Below are 16,402 nucleotides of genomic sequence, written 5' to 3'. Positions count from 1 at the left end.
ATGTGCATATAAATGACCTAATGTTATTTTATTACAACATTCCAGAAGGAAGATGCCTTAGGGCCTAGACAACAACCCATTTCAAGTGGTGTTTATGGCTGCATCTTCCCTACTACATAGTAAAAACAGTATGTGACTGAATTCAGTCCTCATAAAAGAGTAGACTGGGTGTTTCTCAAACATATCTCGGCTGCCACGTCATCAAACGTCGCTGAAGGCCATCTCAATTTGAAGGATCCTTGGAAGGCAGCTTTCGTTTCGCGTCCTTCTTTCGGCCTGTTTTGAAGGATGCATCGGATGTATCCTTCGTGGCCTTAAATCCCCCACAATCCTTTGCACACATTTAAATTAATCAAAATAAACTGGCGGAAAACAAGTCTGTACTGAGTTTGTTATGAAATGTAAGGCAAAAAAGTATGTTTTTGGATATGCAATTATAGATGTTATCTTTTGTTTTGCTGTAAATGAATCACTTAACATTAAATTGTCAATAATGTAAGTCACTGAGACCAGAGATGCTTGTTATTCACTGTTTTACATTAATAAAAAGCCAGTTAATGTAAAGATGTGCAAAACAAAGTGTTTTTCCAGAATTAAGTTTAAATAGTATTTTCGTGACGTGACTCCAGGCATGAAAAGATTTATGACGTAGCCACGCACACTGACTAGACAGAGGCAGACAGAGTACACAGCTTTATTACTTGAGTAAAAGTAAAGATACCCCTTGCTAAATTTTACTTAAGTACAAGTAAAAGTACAACAGTCAGATGTCTACTTAAGTAAAAGTGCTGAAGTATGTTTTTAAAAGTACTTGAGTATCAAGAGTTCATTTTCTAAATATTGCATTGCTACTACCACGGTGCTTATACATTTATGTACAAAAACGTACTACATGGAGTTTTGAAACATGTTATGAAGATGTTATGTTATGGATGAAGACGCAGCTGGTCCATCCTTTAAGAAAATTTCAGAAAATTCACAAAATGAAAATAGTCTGGCGAGGTGGGGTCACAGGTTGGCACATTCCCAGGATGGACCTGCTGCGTCTTCATCCATTGTTTCATCCATGGTTTTGTCTTTTATCTAAATCTGACCATGGAGTTTACAGTACTTTGGCGGAAAGGTGAAGGTGCTGATATTCTGTCCCAATTAGTGGCACCTGCACAATCCAATCACGTTTGAGAGAAAAAACAACAAATTGAGGGTTTCTGGGATTTTTCTTTTTTTTTAGAAGTAGTGATGGGTACTCACGGTTATGAATGGAAATGTAGGGGAGCAAAGAGTACAATGTTTCCCTCTCAAATGTACATGAGTAAAGTCATGAGTAGGCCTACTCCCCAAAAATGATACTTGGGTAAAGTAGCCTACAGATCCCTCAAAATTGTACTCAAGTACTGTACACAAGTAAATTTACTCCATTATTGTCCGGCTCTGCATGTCATTTTAGCGGAATGGAGACAAGCATTTTAACTGAGGAGACTAGCCTACAAGTCTGAAGGACTGAACTGAGGACATATAGTCTCGGCAGGATGCAAACGGATGCAGTCCGTCCAGATTGTTCTTAGTCGTTATCTTTGGTTCATACTACACACACTCATACCCTGATAACACAAGTAAGCTACATCTTGGAGAGGTCTATTTGATGTCTGCAAGATGTAGCTAGGCTATTTTTTAGAAGAAAAAATGTATATAAGTTATATATTTTTGTATTATTTTTTACTTTGCAGACTCTTTTGAAGCGTAGGCTATGACTGTGTTCGTTCCTGTCTTCAGTATTCAAATGCTGGATTCAAATGTCTCCATCCTCAGTGTGTATTTAAAAAAAAAAACTTTTTTTTTTTAAAGAATCATTTGTGTGACTCATCCACAAAAAGACACTTGATTATCGACATTCACTAGAGTAATGGCGTGATCTTGAGGTCGCGTCACTGTTCGAGGGCAAGCTACGCTCTCATCCTCCTGGTAGGCTTGCGGGTTCGGTACGGTGCGCATCCGGGTCATCATAAGTCACGACTGGTTTCACATTATCAAATATAGCAATTTTTCATGGGAACCGTGCCCCGTTTCGAAACGTGTGTCAGTGTGTGCACCCCACTGGTCAACTCAGTGAATTAATCTTTTTGGTGAATGATTCAAAAGAATCGAGTCGCCTCGCCTGGATGAATCAAACCCCATGGATTCCTCTTGGCGTAGGTTTAGATCCAAACAAAGCCACTTTTCTGTTGCGGGCACAAGTCTATGATCTCAGACAGCGGTGTGACGTGACCCTTGCTCCCGTTAGGCTATCACAGATTGGATCTTTTAGGACAGATTGAATAAGCGATCACACAGATAACGAGCTCTTTGATAGTGCGTCTCAGAGAGAGTAGCCGCGTGTCACCTGCTCAACCCCACCTGTTATACAGGTGAGGTGATCATCGCGAGATTTCACTGACGGGTTTCGGTCTCGTGACTGTGGGAAGTGGAGTTTTGATTTGGAAAAACAAAACAAATGTGATCAGCGCCTTATAAGCAAGTAAGTTATTTTTGCGTTGTGTTTACAAACATTGTTTGGTATAGCCTATATCTGTTAAGAAAAAACTAAAGTGTAATGTTGTTTATGCTGATGTCAACCGAAACAAAAGACAGGTGGAACCGAGACGCTCCGTTTGCTTTGCGAGGCAGAAAGCTGAAACATTTGTGTTAGAACCCCTGACGAAAATTAACCATGTTATATGTCGTAAAACCATATAATTTTCGGAAGGGACGGTTATGATTGCCTTGATAATATATAAAAAAAAATGCTGAAATGTTAATGTAGACATTTTACTCCAAATCCAAAGTCCTCGAAAAAACTGTTACGGGTGAGTCTGTGGCAGATAAATCATTCAGACTATAAAATGTATAGACCTATAATACTTAGGGTGATATCAGGTAAAATGGGCCATCAGGTAAAATGGGCCATTTAAGGTTTGGTGGTCCCAGCTCCTCTGGAATTTAGAGCCAATGACTGCAAAGGATTTCAAACTGTTGTCATAACTGTGCTTGACAAATAACAGGCGATAAGATTGGTTTATGGTTGCTATGGTGGGCGGGGGAATAATTCAAATCGAGACTACACCAGAAAGCTGCATGGTAAGTAGCCTGGCATACCAAATTGCACTGAACTATTATAAGGATGATACATCAATAAAAAAACAAACATGCTCATAAAAAAACTATGCATACTGTCTGTCTCGATGGCATTAATCAGAAATAATGTTGTTAGTTTGGTATATAAACATATTTTTTATAAAAGTGATGTTTTTCTTGGCGGCCCAATTTACCTTAACCCACTAAGGTAAAATGGGCAACATGGTTTCAGCTAAAATGGGCCATCATCTTTGACACACACACACACACACACACACACACACAAATAGACTCAGACACACAGACTGACACACAGACACAGAGACTCAGACACAGACTCAATTTCAATTTTCAAATTGAAATCAGACTGAGACTCAGACACACAGACTCAGACACAGAGACTCAGACAGAGAGACTCAGACACACAGACTGAGACACACAGACTCAGACACACAGACTCAGACACAAAGACTCAGACACACAGACTCGGACACGTAGAGACTCGGACACAGACTCAGACACACAGACTCAGACTCAGACACACCGACTCAGACACACAGACTCAGACACAGACACACAGACACAGACGCACAGACTCTGACACACAGACTCGGACACATAGAGACTCGGACACAGACTCAGACACACAGACTCAGACACACAGACTCAGACACAGGAACTCAGACTCAGACAAACAGACTCAGACACAGACACACAGACACACAGACTCGGACACACAGACTCGGACACATAGAGACTCGGACACAGACTCAGACACACAGACTCGGACACATAGAGACTCGGACACAGACTCGGACACACAGACTCGGACACATAGAGACTCGGACACAGACTCAGACACACAGACTCGGACACATAGAGACTCGGACACAGACTCAGACACACAGACTCGGACACATAGAGACTCGGACACAGACTCGGACACACAGACTCGGACACAGAGACTTGGACACAGACTCAGACACACAGACTCGGACACATAGAGACTCGGACACAGACTCAGACACACAGACTCGGACACATAGAGACTCGGACACAGACTCAGACACACAGACTCAGACACAAAGACTCGGACACAGACTCAGACACACCGACTCAGACACACCGACTAAGACACAGACACACAGACTCAGACACAGACACACAGACTCAGACACAGACACACAGACTCAGACACACAGACTCGGACACATAGAGACTCGGACACAGACTCAGACACACAGGCTTAGACACAGACTCAGACACAGACACACAGACTCAGACACAGACACACAGACTCAGACACACAGACTCAGACACATAGAGACTCGGACACAGACTCAGACACAACGACTCAGACACACCGACTTAGACACAGACACACAGACTCAGACACAGACACACAGACTCAGACACAGACACACAGACTCAGACACACAGACTCGGACACATAGAGACTCGGACACAGACTCAGACACACAGACTTAGACACAGACTCAGACACACAGACTCAGACACGCACGCACACACTGACAGACACACAGACAGACACACACACACACACACACACACACACACATTTTTGTTTTGGCACATATGAACTATGTTTGTTTAATTTGGCTGTATAAGAAATTGTGTTTAAATATAATTGATGATAAATTGCTATTTCCCTTTGCAATTTGACTGGCCCATTTTACCTGAACAGCTGGCCCATTTTACCTGAAATGGCTCATGCAAAAAAACTCGGCACTTCTGATGTTTCAAGAACTGTAGGGCCTAAATAATTTTATTTTATTACAAAATTTCAACACAGATGTATCAAAAACAGTCATAATTAATCATAAAAACACATGGATACTGCATATATGGTATTGTATTATTGTCCCAAACGATTTACCAAAAAGTGGCCCAATTTAGCTGATATCACCCTAATAAATATGCATGTATGCATATGTCATTAATGACAAGTATTATATCCATTGTTATATAGGGATATCTCGATTCCCTCAAAGTCTGGCCGGGGTCCCCTGGTTCTGTAAAATCTGAAAACCTCTGCTATAAGCACATAACACATCAAATCATCTTTCCCTCATGTAGCAATGAGCCAGCCGTCCAGAAACCAGCGTGCACAGAGAGAGAGAAATGGTGGTAGTAGAGACAGAGATCCCCACACCCGACGGGACAGTCCTAGTGACCGACGATCAGGCAGTGGGAGGTGAGATGACACACTGTTCAAACAAGCAACAACACACAAATATTCACCATTTTTTTGTATTTTGTACGTCATTACAAGCCATTGTTTTAAATCATGCTGTGTCTGACACTTGTCTTATAGCCAGCCCCCGTTCTACCCCAGAAATGATCAGAGATCTGTGAGGAGCGCTCCTCGAGAGCAACACCAGGAGTCAAAGTGCTCTCACGTCTGTTCCAGGAGAGGTAGGCATTCACAGACGGCCAGAACTATCAATGGATGGGAGACACATGTTGCTGTATGCATGTTGGAATGCAACCAATGCATCTAAACAACTGCGTATAAGAGTCTAAACCAGTTTCATGTAATTCTCTGAATTTGGGTGTCAAGTTTGCGATCATGATTTTTTTTTTTCAAACATGATCTCACACAGAACTGGTTTACTCTAGCTCAAGCAGCACCTTCTGACACGACACTATGCATTTACCCCTTTCCTCGTCCCAGCTGGTCTAACCGGTTTAGCTTTTTTAAGCTTGTTGATACTAATCTTTCATTTACAAACCTTTACTGTTTTCCACTGAACAGACATATGCAACATTTGTCCTCATACTAATTTGAACAAACAAATACATTAGGGATAGTATGCGTATTTAAATGAACTCTGACATTGTCTCAGATTGTTATAAAATTATTTTATTAATATTATAAATATAAAATTGTATTAAGTTATATTCTTTTAGTATATTGTTTACATTGTTTTTCAAAAATTAAATTAAATATATTTTAAATATTACAAACATTTTTATTGTTCACTTTATATTATGTTAGCGTCTGGCCATCTTTTTCAGCTGTGCTTGTTCGGGAAGTAAATTTTCCTTTTTTTTTTCATAAGGATTTAAAAAAAAAGTCTTCATTAAAGAGTCCATTAAAGTCATGTACCAAGCCAATCAGCGACAATGTGAATCACAACACTACAACCTTGTATTTTGAAGCAAAAAAGTTTTTGAAAATCAGACAAAAAGAAAAAGGTACAAGACTGTACTTAAGAACTACAATCCCATCAAGCATTGCGAACAGCATAATAAAAATTTAAACTATGGAGCAATTTAAAATATACTCATTTACAAATTATGATTTTATATTTACTGTGTAAATCTCTGATTGGTGTTTTTCTTTACATAATCATGGGTGATGTAGTTTTTCACTGTTCAATAATTTTTTTTTAAATAAAAAGCTGAAGTAATTTGGGCTGACATCTTCAACAGCAGCAAATACCATAAATTAACATTTCCGTAGCTCACAACTGGGCTGTCTTTAAAGGCTTAAAAAGTTATCATTCAAAATTCAATCAATATTCATTCAATTTCCCCATGGAGTTTTTAATTCTAGAACCTGTCTGTTGCACTCTATTGACATACTTGTAAAAACACAAATGCACAATAACACATGCACATTTTGTCATTCTTCCACTCACATGATACAAACATGGTCAGTTGTACACAATACAGTACATTGTGTAATTTAAGGGCACTGACAGATGTATTGATTGTCTTTTAAACAGAGAAATCAACCTTTTTGACTCAAAAGCCCCTTATTGTCCAACTCAATATTCTAGAGTCCCCATATTGCCCCAATAATTCATCTCTTATTTTTGGTGCTTTTTAAACTTTTGACATATTAAATTAATATGTTAAACATGTTACATTTACGGATTCTATTGTATGTATGTTCTCTAAAAAAAATAGTTATTGAGGGATAAAAATACAATGTAGCATTCTTTTTCATCATTAAATTCAAATTTGCCTTAATTACTAATTATGGAATGATTTTCTGTTTTTTAATAATATTTTTTTTTTTCTGAAAAGAGCTTTACCATTTTTTTTTTATATTTTAATATATGATAAAAAGTTAAAAACTAGATACCCTGACAACTTAATATGACATAAATGTGTGTGTATATATATATATATATATAACGGTTAGTTCCAATAGTTGATTCTGATTGGTTATAACAAATGATAAAACATGGCTATGACCGCTTCACCCAACGGTTCTATTTATCACTGCGCAACACTGCATTTCCTATGTTGTTTTTATTTGATAATTAATATAATTTAAATTTGCACTGCTTTTACTATTTTTATAAATGTGTCTGTGTACTTGAAAACATAGTTGCATTTATTTTGGGAAGAGGGTCCCTCACCAGATGATCATCATATTGGGGGGTTGTTAGGCATTAAAAAGTTTGAAAACCCCTGCCCTAAAGATTGCAGTTTCTTATGTAGTTGCATGTGTGTGTTTCAGGTATCGTGTTGTTATGTTCCATCATGACCAATGTGCTGGTGCTCATCTGCGTGGTGGCTGCTCACATGTCACAGATGGGAATGTCTGCGATGGGTATGGGCGGCGGAAGCTTTATCGACGCCATAATTCCTTTTGAGGGGACGGAGCTGCAGAAAGTGCGTGAACTTGACATGCAGTTCGGACAAATGAGAGCACCTCTAGTCTATGGAGGCGTGGCCTTCAGCCTCACATTTGGTGTTCTTTCACTCCTGTTCGTGGTGTCCGGCAGCAAACCCGCCCACAGGCTTCCACGGAAGATCCTGATTGGACAGTTTTCGTTCCAGATCATTGGTGCTGTGGCTTACGTGGTTGCTGTTGGTTTGTACCTGCATTTCGTGATCTATGTGAACTCAACCGACATGTGCCTTCAACGTGAACGACTGTATGCTCGTAACGGATATACCTGGATGAACTGTAGCGTAAATGGGGGGGATGCATCTGTCGCACTATTCGGAATCATAACCGCAATTATGTATGCTGCTGGCACCTATTTAACAGGAAAAACAATCCAGGAAGTCAGAAGTTACTTTAAGGACCGGGAACGTTACAAAGCCGAACGAAGAGAGGAAACCAGAGGTCCCAAAGAAAGAACTGTTAATTCTGACCTCTATGTCTGAAATGTAGACTGAAATCTTCTTGACTGGATGTACATAAACTGGTTTTAATTTCTTACTTTTCTCCTTTTATTTTTTTTTTTTTTTACATTTCTAAAATGTTTGACTTTTTTTTAGAGTGTAATTAGTTTTATTTTGGTAAATAGTTCAGTTAATATTGTATAAATCCTTGGTAAAATACAAATTAAGCTGTGGCATTTAGCCTCATTAATACAAAATATTATGTGAACCGTTTTAATGAAGAAATTCAATCAATAGATATAAGTAGAATTATGTCATTTTTGGAGATGAAATTTCAAATTTGGCATTGGATATTGAGATATGTGCTGAATATTTTAAAGGGATAGTTCATCCAGAACACTAAAATTCTGTCATTCACTCACACTTTATATACAAACCTGAATGCCTTTCACAAAAGAAGATATTTTGAAGACTCTGCAATGGTTGGTTTTGGTAACCATTGTCTTCCATTGTAGGGTAAAAATGCTGAGACATTTCTCAAAATATCTTCTTTTACGTTCCCCAGAAGAAAGGTTTGGAATGACATGTCTAAAATGATTTTGGGTGAACTATATTAATTCTTTATGGCTAATTGTCCAATAGGGGGCAGCAGATACATACACATGTAATTCTGGCCCCTAAGTTTGACCTCACATTTACTATGATATTTGTCCTTAAATAGCATTACAGCTGAATATGACTTTAGCATTCATGATGCAATCTTTTTTTTCACTGTGACAAATGTAATCTTTTTCTTGATGTTATTAAAAAATATATATATTTTGAAGATTCCTTATGGATATACAGTTGTTTGGAATTACATAGTAAAACCTCAAAACACATTTGTGTTTACACAGTTTAGCTGTCATACTGTTAGAGCTGTTTTCAGTTTGTGATTGGCCGGCATAATCGCACAGCTCTAGATACAGCTGGAATAATGCACATGCTGGTAATATTTAACCATTATGACCCAGTAACAGTCAAAGCATGGAAAAAAACTAAACAAACGTGGGCTCACATAATTTCAATTATTTAGAAATCAATGGATCACTATGATAAATGTTTGTATTTTACATGTGTTATATAAAGTTTCGGCCTTTCCAACACGCAAAGACAAAAGAGAAGTGTCCAGTATTACTACATCACATGTCCATATGTGACTCAGGGCTTTTTCTTTGTGGGAGAAGTGTTCCCCTGGTAGTGCTTCTTTACTCATGCTTGCCACACAAACAAGTGCTGACAACGGGTGAAAACACACATACATAACAACGGCCAAAGTACATGTGAGCTCAGTCACGGACTAGACAAAGCCTTTTGCTACCTTTCTTTTCTCTTCCCGTATTCACAGACGTTCAGACGAGAGAGGAGATTTCAGCCAGACAGAAGGGTGAGTTCTTTCAGCTGGTTTCTATATAGAGTGTTTCAATGAAGATAGCACTCAGGTGAGCGATAATTTGTGTTTTGTTTCTTTTTCTTAACAGATCTAGTTAGAGGTTGAAGGTTAAACGGGTTGCGGATTAAACATACTGTAGATAAGTGACCAGACGCACGTCCGCATGGAGCACATGGTGTAGGTGTGCAGTGCTGAAGGTGAAAGTGGATGAACTTTAAGAAATCTAATCTGGTGTGAACAGGGAACGAGGTGAGCAGATCAGTCGTGTAAGTCTTTTTACACAATCTAAAGTTATATTATTCTCCATTTTGCAGTAAATGGACAAAAAAATCAACCTTTGCTAGAAGTGGAGAATAGTGAGTGAGACGTAAATTGAAGCGACAACTGAAATCATTGTGAAGTCCTCTTTGTGTCTGTGTTGTCAATAGGTGTGTCCACTTTGTGTCAGGTCAACTTAAAAGAAGTGGTCTGATTGGTTCATTTTGAGTCTCACTTCAGTTCAGTGGATCTGTTTTGCCTCTCCACCATCACATGACAGGGGTCAGACAAATGTCATTTAAGAGACTCACTGTCTGTCATGTGTTTATGAATTGGAAGCTTGTGTGCTACGTGTTAGAGGTCTTTTTTTTATTCTTTTGAACTTTCTAAAAGCATTATTTCTGACACTGATTCCATATATTGTAGCCTGAAGTGCAGTATAATATGAGCCAAACTGGTCTTTTCTTTTTCTAGAGGAAGAGATATACTGAATGAAAATAATAGAGGAAGCATCCTGTGATTGCTTATTCAGACTGTGGTTTCAGTTTTATTTCTGCATGTATTTTTAAATGCCACTATTCAAATGATCATTTCTGTACACGCTCTAAAAAAATGCTGGGTTGTTTAAACCCAAATTTGGGTCAAATATGGACAAACCCAAATGGTTGGTTAAATTTAAAATTAATTTTATAATGAATAAATAAAAAACATTTTTAATTGCAATTGAAAAAAATTACAGTTGAAAGTAAAAAGTTGAAGTTGGGTTAAAATTTGAAATAAAAATGTTTTAACCCAACATTTGGGTTTCTCCATATTTTACCCAAATTTGGGTTCAAACAACCCAGAATTGTTTAGAGTGTACCATTCAAAAGTTTGGGGCCCGTAAGATTTTCTTTTCTTTTTCTTATGTTTGCTTTTATTCAGCAAGGATTGATGGATTAAATAAAAGTGACAGACATTTAGATACATTTAGTGGTCTAAAACCACTCAGAACCTACAGATTTTAATATATTAAAGTTGCATTTGAACAAAGATTTATAAGGAAATGAAATGATGCAAAAAGTTCTGCATGTCTTAGAAACTGTCCTTTGCCTGTAGTGCCAACCATTGCCGTTCTTCCATGGATCCTTGCAGATTTGGTCATCCCTACATGCATAAATTGTAAAGAGTCCTTACTGAATCCAGTCTCATCCTCTCTGCAGATCTCCTCACATGAGGGAACACCACTGTGATGGCGGAGGGATATGAATTTGACCTGAAGTACATTACGGAGCGCATCATTGGTGTCACATTCGGCCATTTCTGCGCAGAGCAGACGTACCGACACAACCTGCGCAGCATCACGCAGATGCTGCAGTCCAAACATGCTGATCAATACATGGTGAGAAAACCAACACATCACATGTCTCTGTGACTGTGTCAGAGTGTTACTCTTGGGGACACGAGGAACAAAATCTTTATTTTCCTGCACGCAGGTCATCAACTTATCCGAACACAGTGATGATCTCAGCAGAATGAATCACAGGGTAAGGTTAAAATGTGTCATGTGACTGATGTTACCGATGTGTGATGACAAATGTGCACTGCCATTCAAAACTTTGGGGTCATTTTTAATGTTTTTGATAACATGTTTTGCTCACCAAGACTGAAACTTTTCAACTTTTTAAACTTACAATTTAAAATAAGTTTTCTATTTGAATATATTTTAAAATATCATGTATTTCTGTGATCGAAGTTGAATTTTCAGCATCAGTCTTTAGTCTCACATGATCGTTCAGAAATCACTCCTATGATCATTGCTGCTGGGGAAATTTCTTCTTATCAGTGTTGAAAACTCAAACTGACCCCAAACATCTGAACGGCAGTATATGTATGACTGTTTGCTCACATCTCTGACCCTGTTAGGTGGTGGATTTGGGCTGGCCGGAGAGTCACGCTCCATCACTCCATCTGCTCTGTTCTCTGTGTAAAAACATGAACAACTGGCTCAGTGCACATCCTGAAAATGTGCTTCTGCTGCACTGCAAAGTGAGATTTGAAGTTATTTGCACTTTATTCTCAGGTTAAAGGAGCAGTATGTAAGATTGTGGCCAAAACTGGTACTGCAATCGCTTTCAAATTACTGTAGAGCGGTGTACATAAGAGGACTTTTTACGAGGGATGATATTACTGCGCCGAGTCGAAGTGCTCCCAATCACTTGCTGTGGTATTCCGCCATACAATCTAGTTATCCATTTTACACGCTTAGAAAAGCGCAACGTTTTATTTTGTGTCAACCTTTTATTTTTGAGTTACACTGCTCGAGTAACTGTATTTAAATTAGGAAAACATGGAGGTGTTTGGTCGCTTCTCTGCTTGGCCCGTATTGAATGAACTGGGCTAGTTAAGTGCTATCAAAGTACCTCGCGTGCCAGAGCGATTGAGCGCACGCACTTAGACGACAGAGATATGTATCAACTCGTCTTAGTTAAGTGTAAGTTTCACGTTTGAGGGGGTTTAAACCGTGACATCTAGGCCTACACGTTTTCAAAAGTGGACCAACGTGATTATTTCACATCTTGTTGTGAGACCGGGTTGAAGAAATGTTGTTTTGGCCATTTTGTTTAATATAATCACAACAATTTAACGTAACCAAGAATGGGATTTGAAATCAGGTCTTCTTGATTAAAGCCCAACGCTTTATCAATTGAGCCACTGAGTCTGTTGAGTTCAAGGGTGTATTGAATGGGTTTTTATTGCGGGTTTGGTTTTATTTGTTGGGAAAAAAAATGAACAGTTCAGATGCAAAAGCCTCTAAATGCCATTTGAAATTTTCTTCTTTAATGATGATTTTTATCAAACTTGTATATTTAAGTTCAGTAATTTCACTTAAATAACAATTAATAGGTAATTATCATTGCCATTTAAGTGAAATCACCGAACTTAAATATACAAGCTTGATAAAAATTATCGTTCTAGAAGAAAATTTCAAGTGGCTTTTAGAGGCTTTTGCATCTGAACTCTTCAAATATAGAAATATAATTTGACACAAGAGGGCAGTATAGCCCTATTTATGGTTTTGAGTTTAAACTAAACCGTGACATCTACACATTTTCCAAAGTGGACCAACATGATTATTTCACGTCTTGTCGTGATGGGTTGGGCACTGAAGTTACAGGAGTTTCTTCTCGTTGCTAAGCAATGGAACTAGGTCGAGTATTTAAAATGTTATGGTTAACACGGTTAACGTGGTTTAACGTCGATGTTATACGTTGTTTTAGCGTACCTTTTGCTTAAACGAGGAGCTGGGGGACACCGGAAAAATAGACATTTTACTCATTAGGCTGCTTCATTAAAAACGTGACATTTAGACGTTTTCTTCGGCGTGGATCCAGGCAAATGAATCCTTTTCACCATGAATATATATATATATTTGCATTGAAATAATAGAACATTTCTCAGTGATCGTAAATAAAACAAAATTCCATTTTTTCTCGGTTTAAACCGATAGGTCGTAATGGCAGAGGCGAATAAACATCTGGATATCTCTCCACTGGAGCGTGTTAACGCAAACGTGTAAGTTTCACGTTTGAGGGGGTTAAACCGTGACATCTAGCCTACACATTTTCCAAAGTGGACTATTTAGGCTGCTTCGTTAAAAATGTGACATTTAGACGTTTTTTCGGCGTGGATCGAGGCAAATGAATCCTTTTCACCTTGAAAATAATAAATGTTTTTTGCATTTTAAATAATAGACCATTTCTCAGTAATCGTCAATAAAAAAAATTCAATTTTTCTTGGTTTAATGAAAACCAATATGTCGTGATGGTAAGTTTCAGTTTAAGTGTAAGTTTCACGTTTGAGGGGGTTTAAACCGTGACATCTACACGTTTTCAAAAGTGGACCAACGTGATTATTTCACGTCTTGTCGTGATACGGGGTTGAATAAATGTTGTTTTGGCTGATATAATCACAACAATTTAACGTGAGCAAGAATGGGATTTGAACTCAGGTCTTCTTGATTAAAGCCCAACACTTTATCAATTGAGCTACTGAGTGTGTTGGGTTCAAAGGTGTATATTGAATGGGTTTTTATTGAAAATAGACAGTAAAGGTTTGGTTTTATTTGTTGGAAAAATAAATATAGAAATATACACAAGAGGCAGTAACGCCCTATTTATGGTTTTGAGTTTAAACTAAACCGTGACATCTACACGTTTTCCAAAGTGGACCAACGTGATTATTTCACGTCTTGTCGTGATACGGGATGGGCACTGAAGTTACAGGAGTTTCTCCCCGTTGCTAAGCAATGGAACTAGGTCCAGTATTTAAAAGGTTATGGTTAACATGGTTAATGTGGTTTAACGTCGATGTAATACATTGTTTTAGCGTACCTTTTGCTTAAACGAGGAGCTGGGGGACGCCGGAAAAATTGACATTTTACTCATTAGGCTGCTTCATTAAAAAGTGACATTTAGACATTTTTTCGGCGTGGATCGAGGCAAATGAATCCTTTTCACCTTGAAAATATATAGGCTATATATGTTTTTTTTTTTGTTTTTGTTTTTTTGCATTTTAAATAATAGAACATTTCTCAGTGATCGTAAATAAAAACAAAATTCCATTTTTTTCTCGGTTTAAACCGATAGGTCGTTATGGCAGAGGCGAATAAACATCTGGATATCTCTCCACTGGAGCGTGTTAACGCAAACGTGTAAGTTTCACGTTTGAGGGGGTTAAACCGTGACATCTACACATTTTCCAAAGTGGACTATTTAGGCTGCTTCAATAAAACAAAATTCCATTTTTCTCGGTTTAATGAAAACCAATAGGTCGTGATGGTAAATTTCAGTTTAAGGGAATAACATAGTTTAATATGAAAAAACGGTGAAGTATCCCTTTAAATGACAATATCCTGTGTTCAGTGATAAAAGTATTTGAAATGAACATGATTTCTTAAAGTCTAGTGGCATTCCAGGGCCCTTTTATGATTATTTGAAATAAATTTCTTACATACAGCTCCTTTTAATAGTCCATTATTTATCCCTGCGTACTATGTCAAACTTGGTTAACTTGTTTCTGTCTCTTTCATATAGGGCAGCAAAGACAGGGTGGGTGTGGTAATATCCTCTTACATCCAACTATCTAATGTTTCCACCAGGTACAACTTAATTCATATCCTTTGTTAACAAGTCAAAATATCCTTATAAGACAATTGCCTTCTCAGAAAAGCTGCTTAAAGGGAAAGTTCACCACAAAAATGACAATTGTTACTATTAGGATTTACTCACCGTCATGTCGTACCAAACCTGTATGATTTTCTGTGTGATTTATAATAAATGGCCACTGGAGCTTTCAAGGTTTGAAAAGCACTCAAATGCACATTAAAAAGTAGTCTATATGGAATATAGCCAGATTTACTAATAGATTGCGCCAGCGCAAACCATATTTTGGCATTAGAAAACTACTGTCAAGATTTACTAAAGACAGTGAAAAATAAGCGCTGAAAAGGCTCGGACAGGGTTATTTTTGCGGCTGGCCTTATTGCATTTGTAGGAGTTTCCCTTCAAGACATCATGCAAGGTGATTTACTGGTGTTTGCTCCATTATATACTGCCCAAAAAGCATGTCTTAAACCAGACTCTAATTTGCGTTGCTTGGTAGATTGTCATTGTGGAAATAATCCGACTGCGATCTGTGTTTTTTAATTTGTGTTGTCAGTAAATCACGCGCTGAACTTTCCTCTCCCATCTGCGCTTTTTTTTGGAATTGTGCTCTCACACTAAATCTACCATGTTTAGTAAATCTGGCCCTATATTTCAGGTCTTCCGAGTTCATATAATAGCTCTGTGTATATAGGAAAGAGATTTGAATTTAAGTCATTATTCACTGAAAATACTGATTCTGAGAGTTCATGTGCAATGTCCAGTTTTCCATTGTTTTGATTTGGATCTTTTCAATGAATTAGTTGAACCAGTTCACAAATCCAGTCTGAAGGATTTGCTCGGTTATCCAGTCACAGAGATTCTCAAGTTAAAAACTCACTGGCGGGGAAGGATTATAAGAGCAGGATTATTAAGAGGATTATTTTTCCAAGGAGGAACGAAATTCATATGGGTTTAGATAGAACAACCTTCAAGACCTATAATAAGATCCCTCCCTATAGAAGCAGCCCAATCAGAGGCTGATTATTAGACTTAGACTACTGTCATAAAGCAGAAGTGTATCATAATCAGTCTATATTAAAATATATGAAAGCGTTGTGAATGTATTTTGAATTGCATTTTGTGGCATGTACTGTATGTTAATTGATTGCACAAGTGGCTAAATAAATATATTTTATAGGTTTGTACATTAATTTGTGACCTGTTTCATGTTCTCTTGTACCTAGTGAGGAACATGCATTAGATCTCTACTCCATGAAGAAGTTCTGCAGTGATAAAATGGTTAACCTCATGACTCCATCTCAGAAAAGGCAAGGCTCATTTGTTAATGCATTAACTTTTACGGTAA

General features: G+C 37.9%; 2 protein-coding genes across 3 annotated transcripts in view; both read left to right on the top strand.

The window, feature by feature from the left end:
- The first annotated feature begins 2,180 nt into the window (after window positions 1–2,180).
- Window positions 2,181–8,317, top strand: LOC120494199 (MARVEL domain-containing protein 3). Its single transcript, XM_039693391.2, has 4 exons — window positions 2,181–2,515; window positions 5,209–5,326; window positions 5,447–5,547; window positions 7,607–8,317. The coding sequence occupies exons 2-4, from the start codon at window positions 5,211–5,213 to the stop codon at window positions 8,260–8,262; spliced, it is 873 nt and encodes a 290-aa protein (XP_039549325.2). The 5' UTR covers window positions 2,181–2,515; window positions 5,209–5,210; the 3' UTR covers window positions 8,263–8,317.
- A 1,169-nt stretch (window positions 8,318–9,486) lies between these two features.
- tns3.2 (tensin 3, tandem duplicate 2) overlaps window positions 9,487–16,402 on the top strand; it is a 49,078-nt gene continuing 42,162 nt past the window's right edge. The window contains exons 1-7 of one of the 2 annotated variants that reach the window (XM_039693385.2): window positions 9,487–9,646; window positions 9,741–9,901; window positions 11,113–11,291; window positions 11,386–11,436; window positions 11,816–11,938; window positions 14,986–15,050; window positions 16,281–16,364. In XM_039693385.2, coding sequence (XP_039549319.2) covers window positions 11,142–11,291; window positions 11,386–11,436; window positions 11,816–11,938; window positions 14,986–15,050; window positions 16,281–16,364 — 473 coding nt within the window. In that variant the 5' untranslated portion in view covers window positions 9,487–9,646; window positions 9,741–9,901; window positions 11,113–11,141. Of the gene's footprint in view, window positions 9,647–9,740; window positions 9,902–11,112; window positions 11,292–11,385; window positions 11,437–11,815; window positions 11,939–14,985; window positions 15,051–16,280; window positions 16,365–16,402 lie in introns of those variants that run through there. The other variant, XM_039693387.2, reaches the window with a different exon arrangement.

This window comes from Pimephales promelas, chromosome 13 (genome assembly GCF_988280905.1).
Source record: "Pimephales promelas chromosome 13, fPimPro1.hap1.1, whole genome shotgun sequence".
In the NCBI taxonomy this organism is placed as follows: Eukaryota; Metazoa; Chordata; class Actinopteri; order Cypriniformes; family Leuciscidae; genus Pimephales; species Pimephales promelas.
The sequence above is the reverse complement of the archived record's forward strand: the minus strand, read 5'-3'. Positions and strand labels throughout refer to the sequence as shown.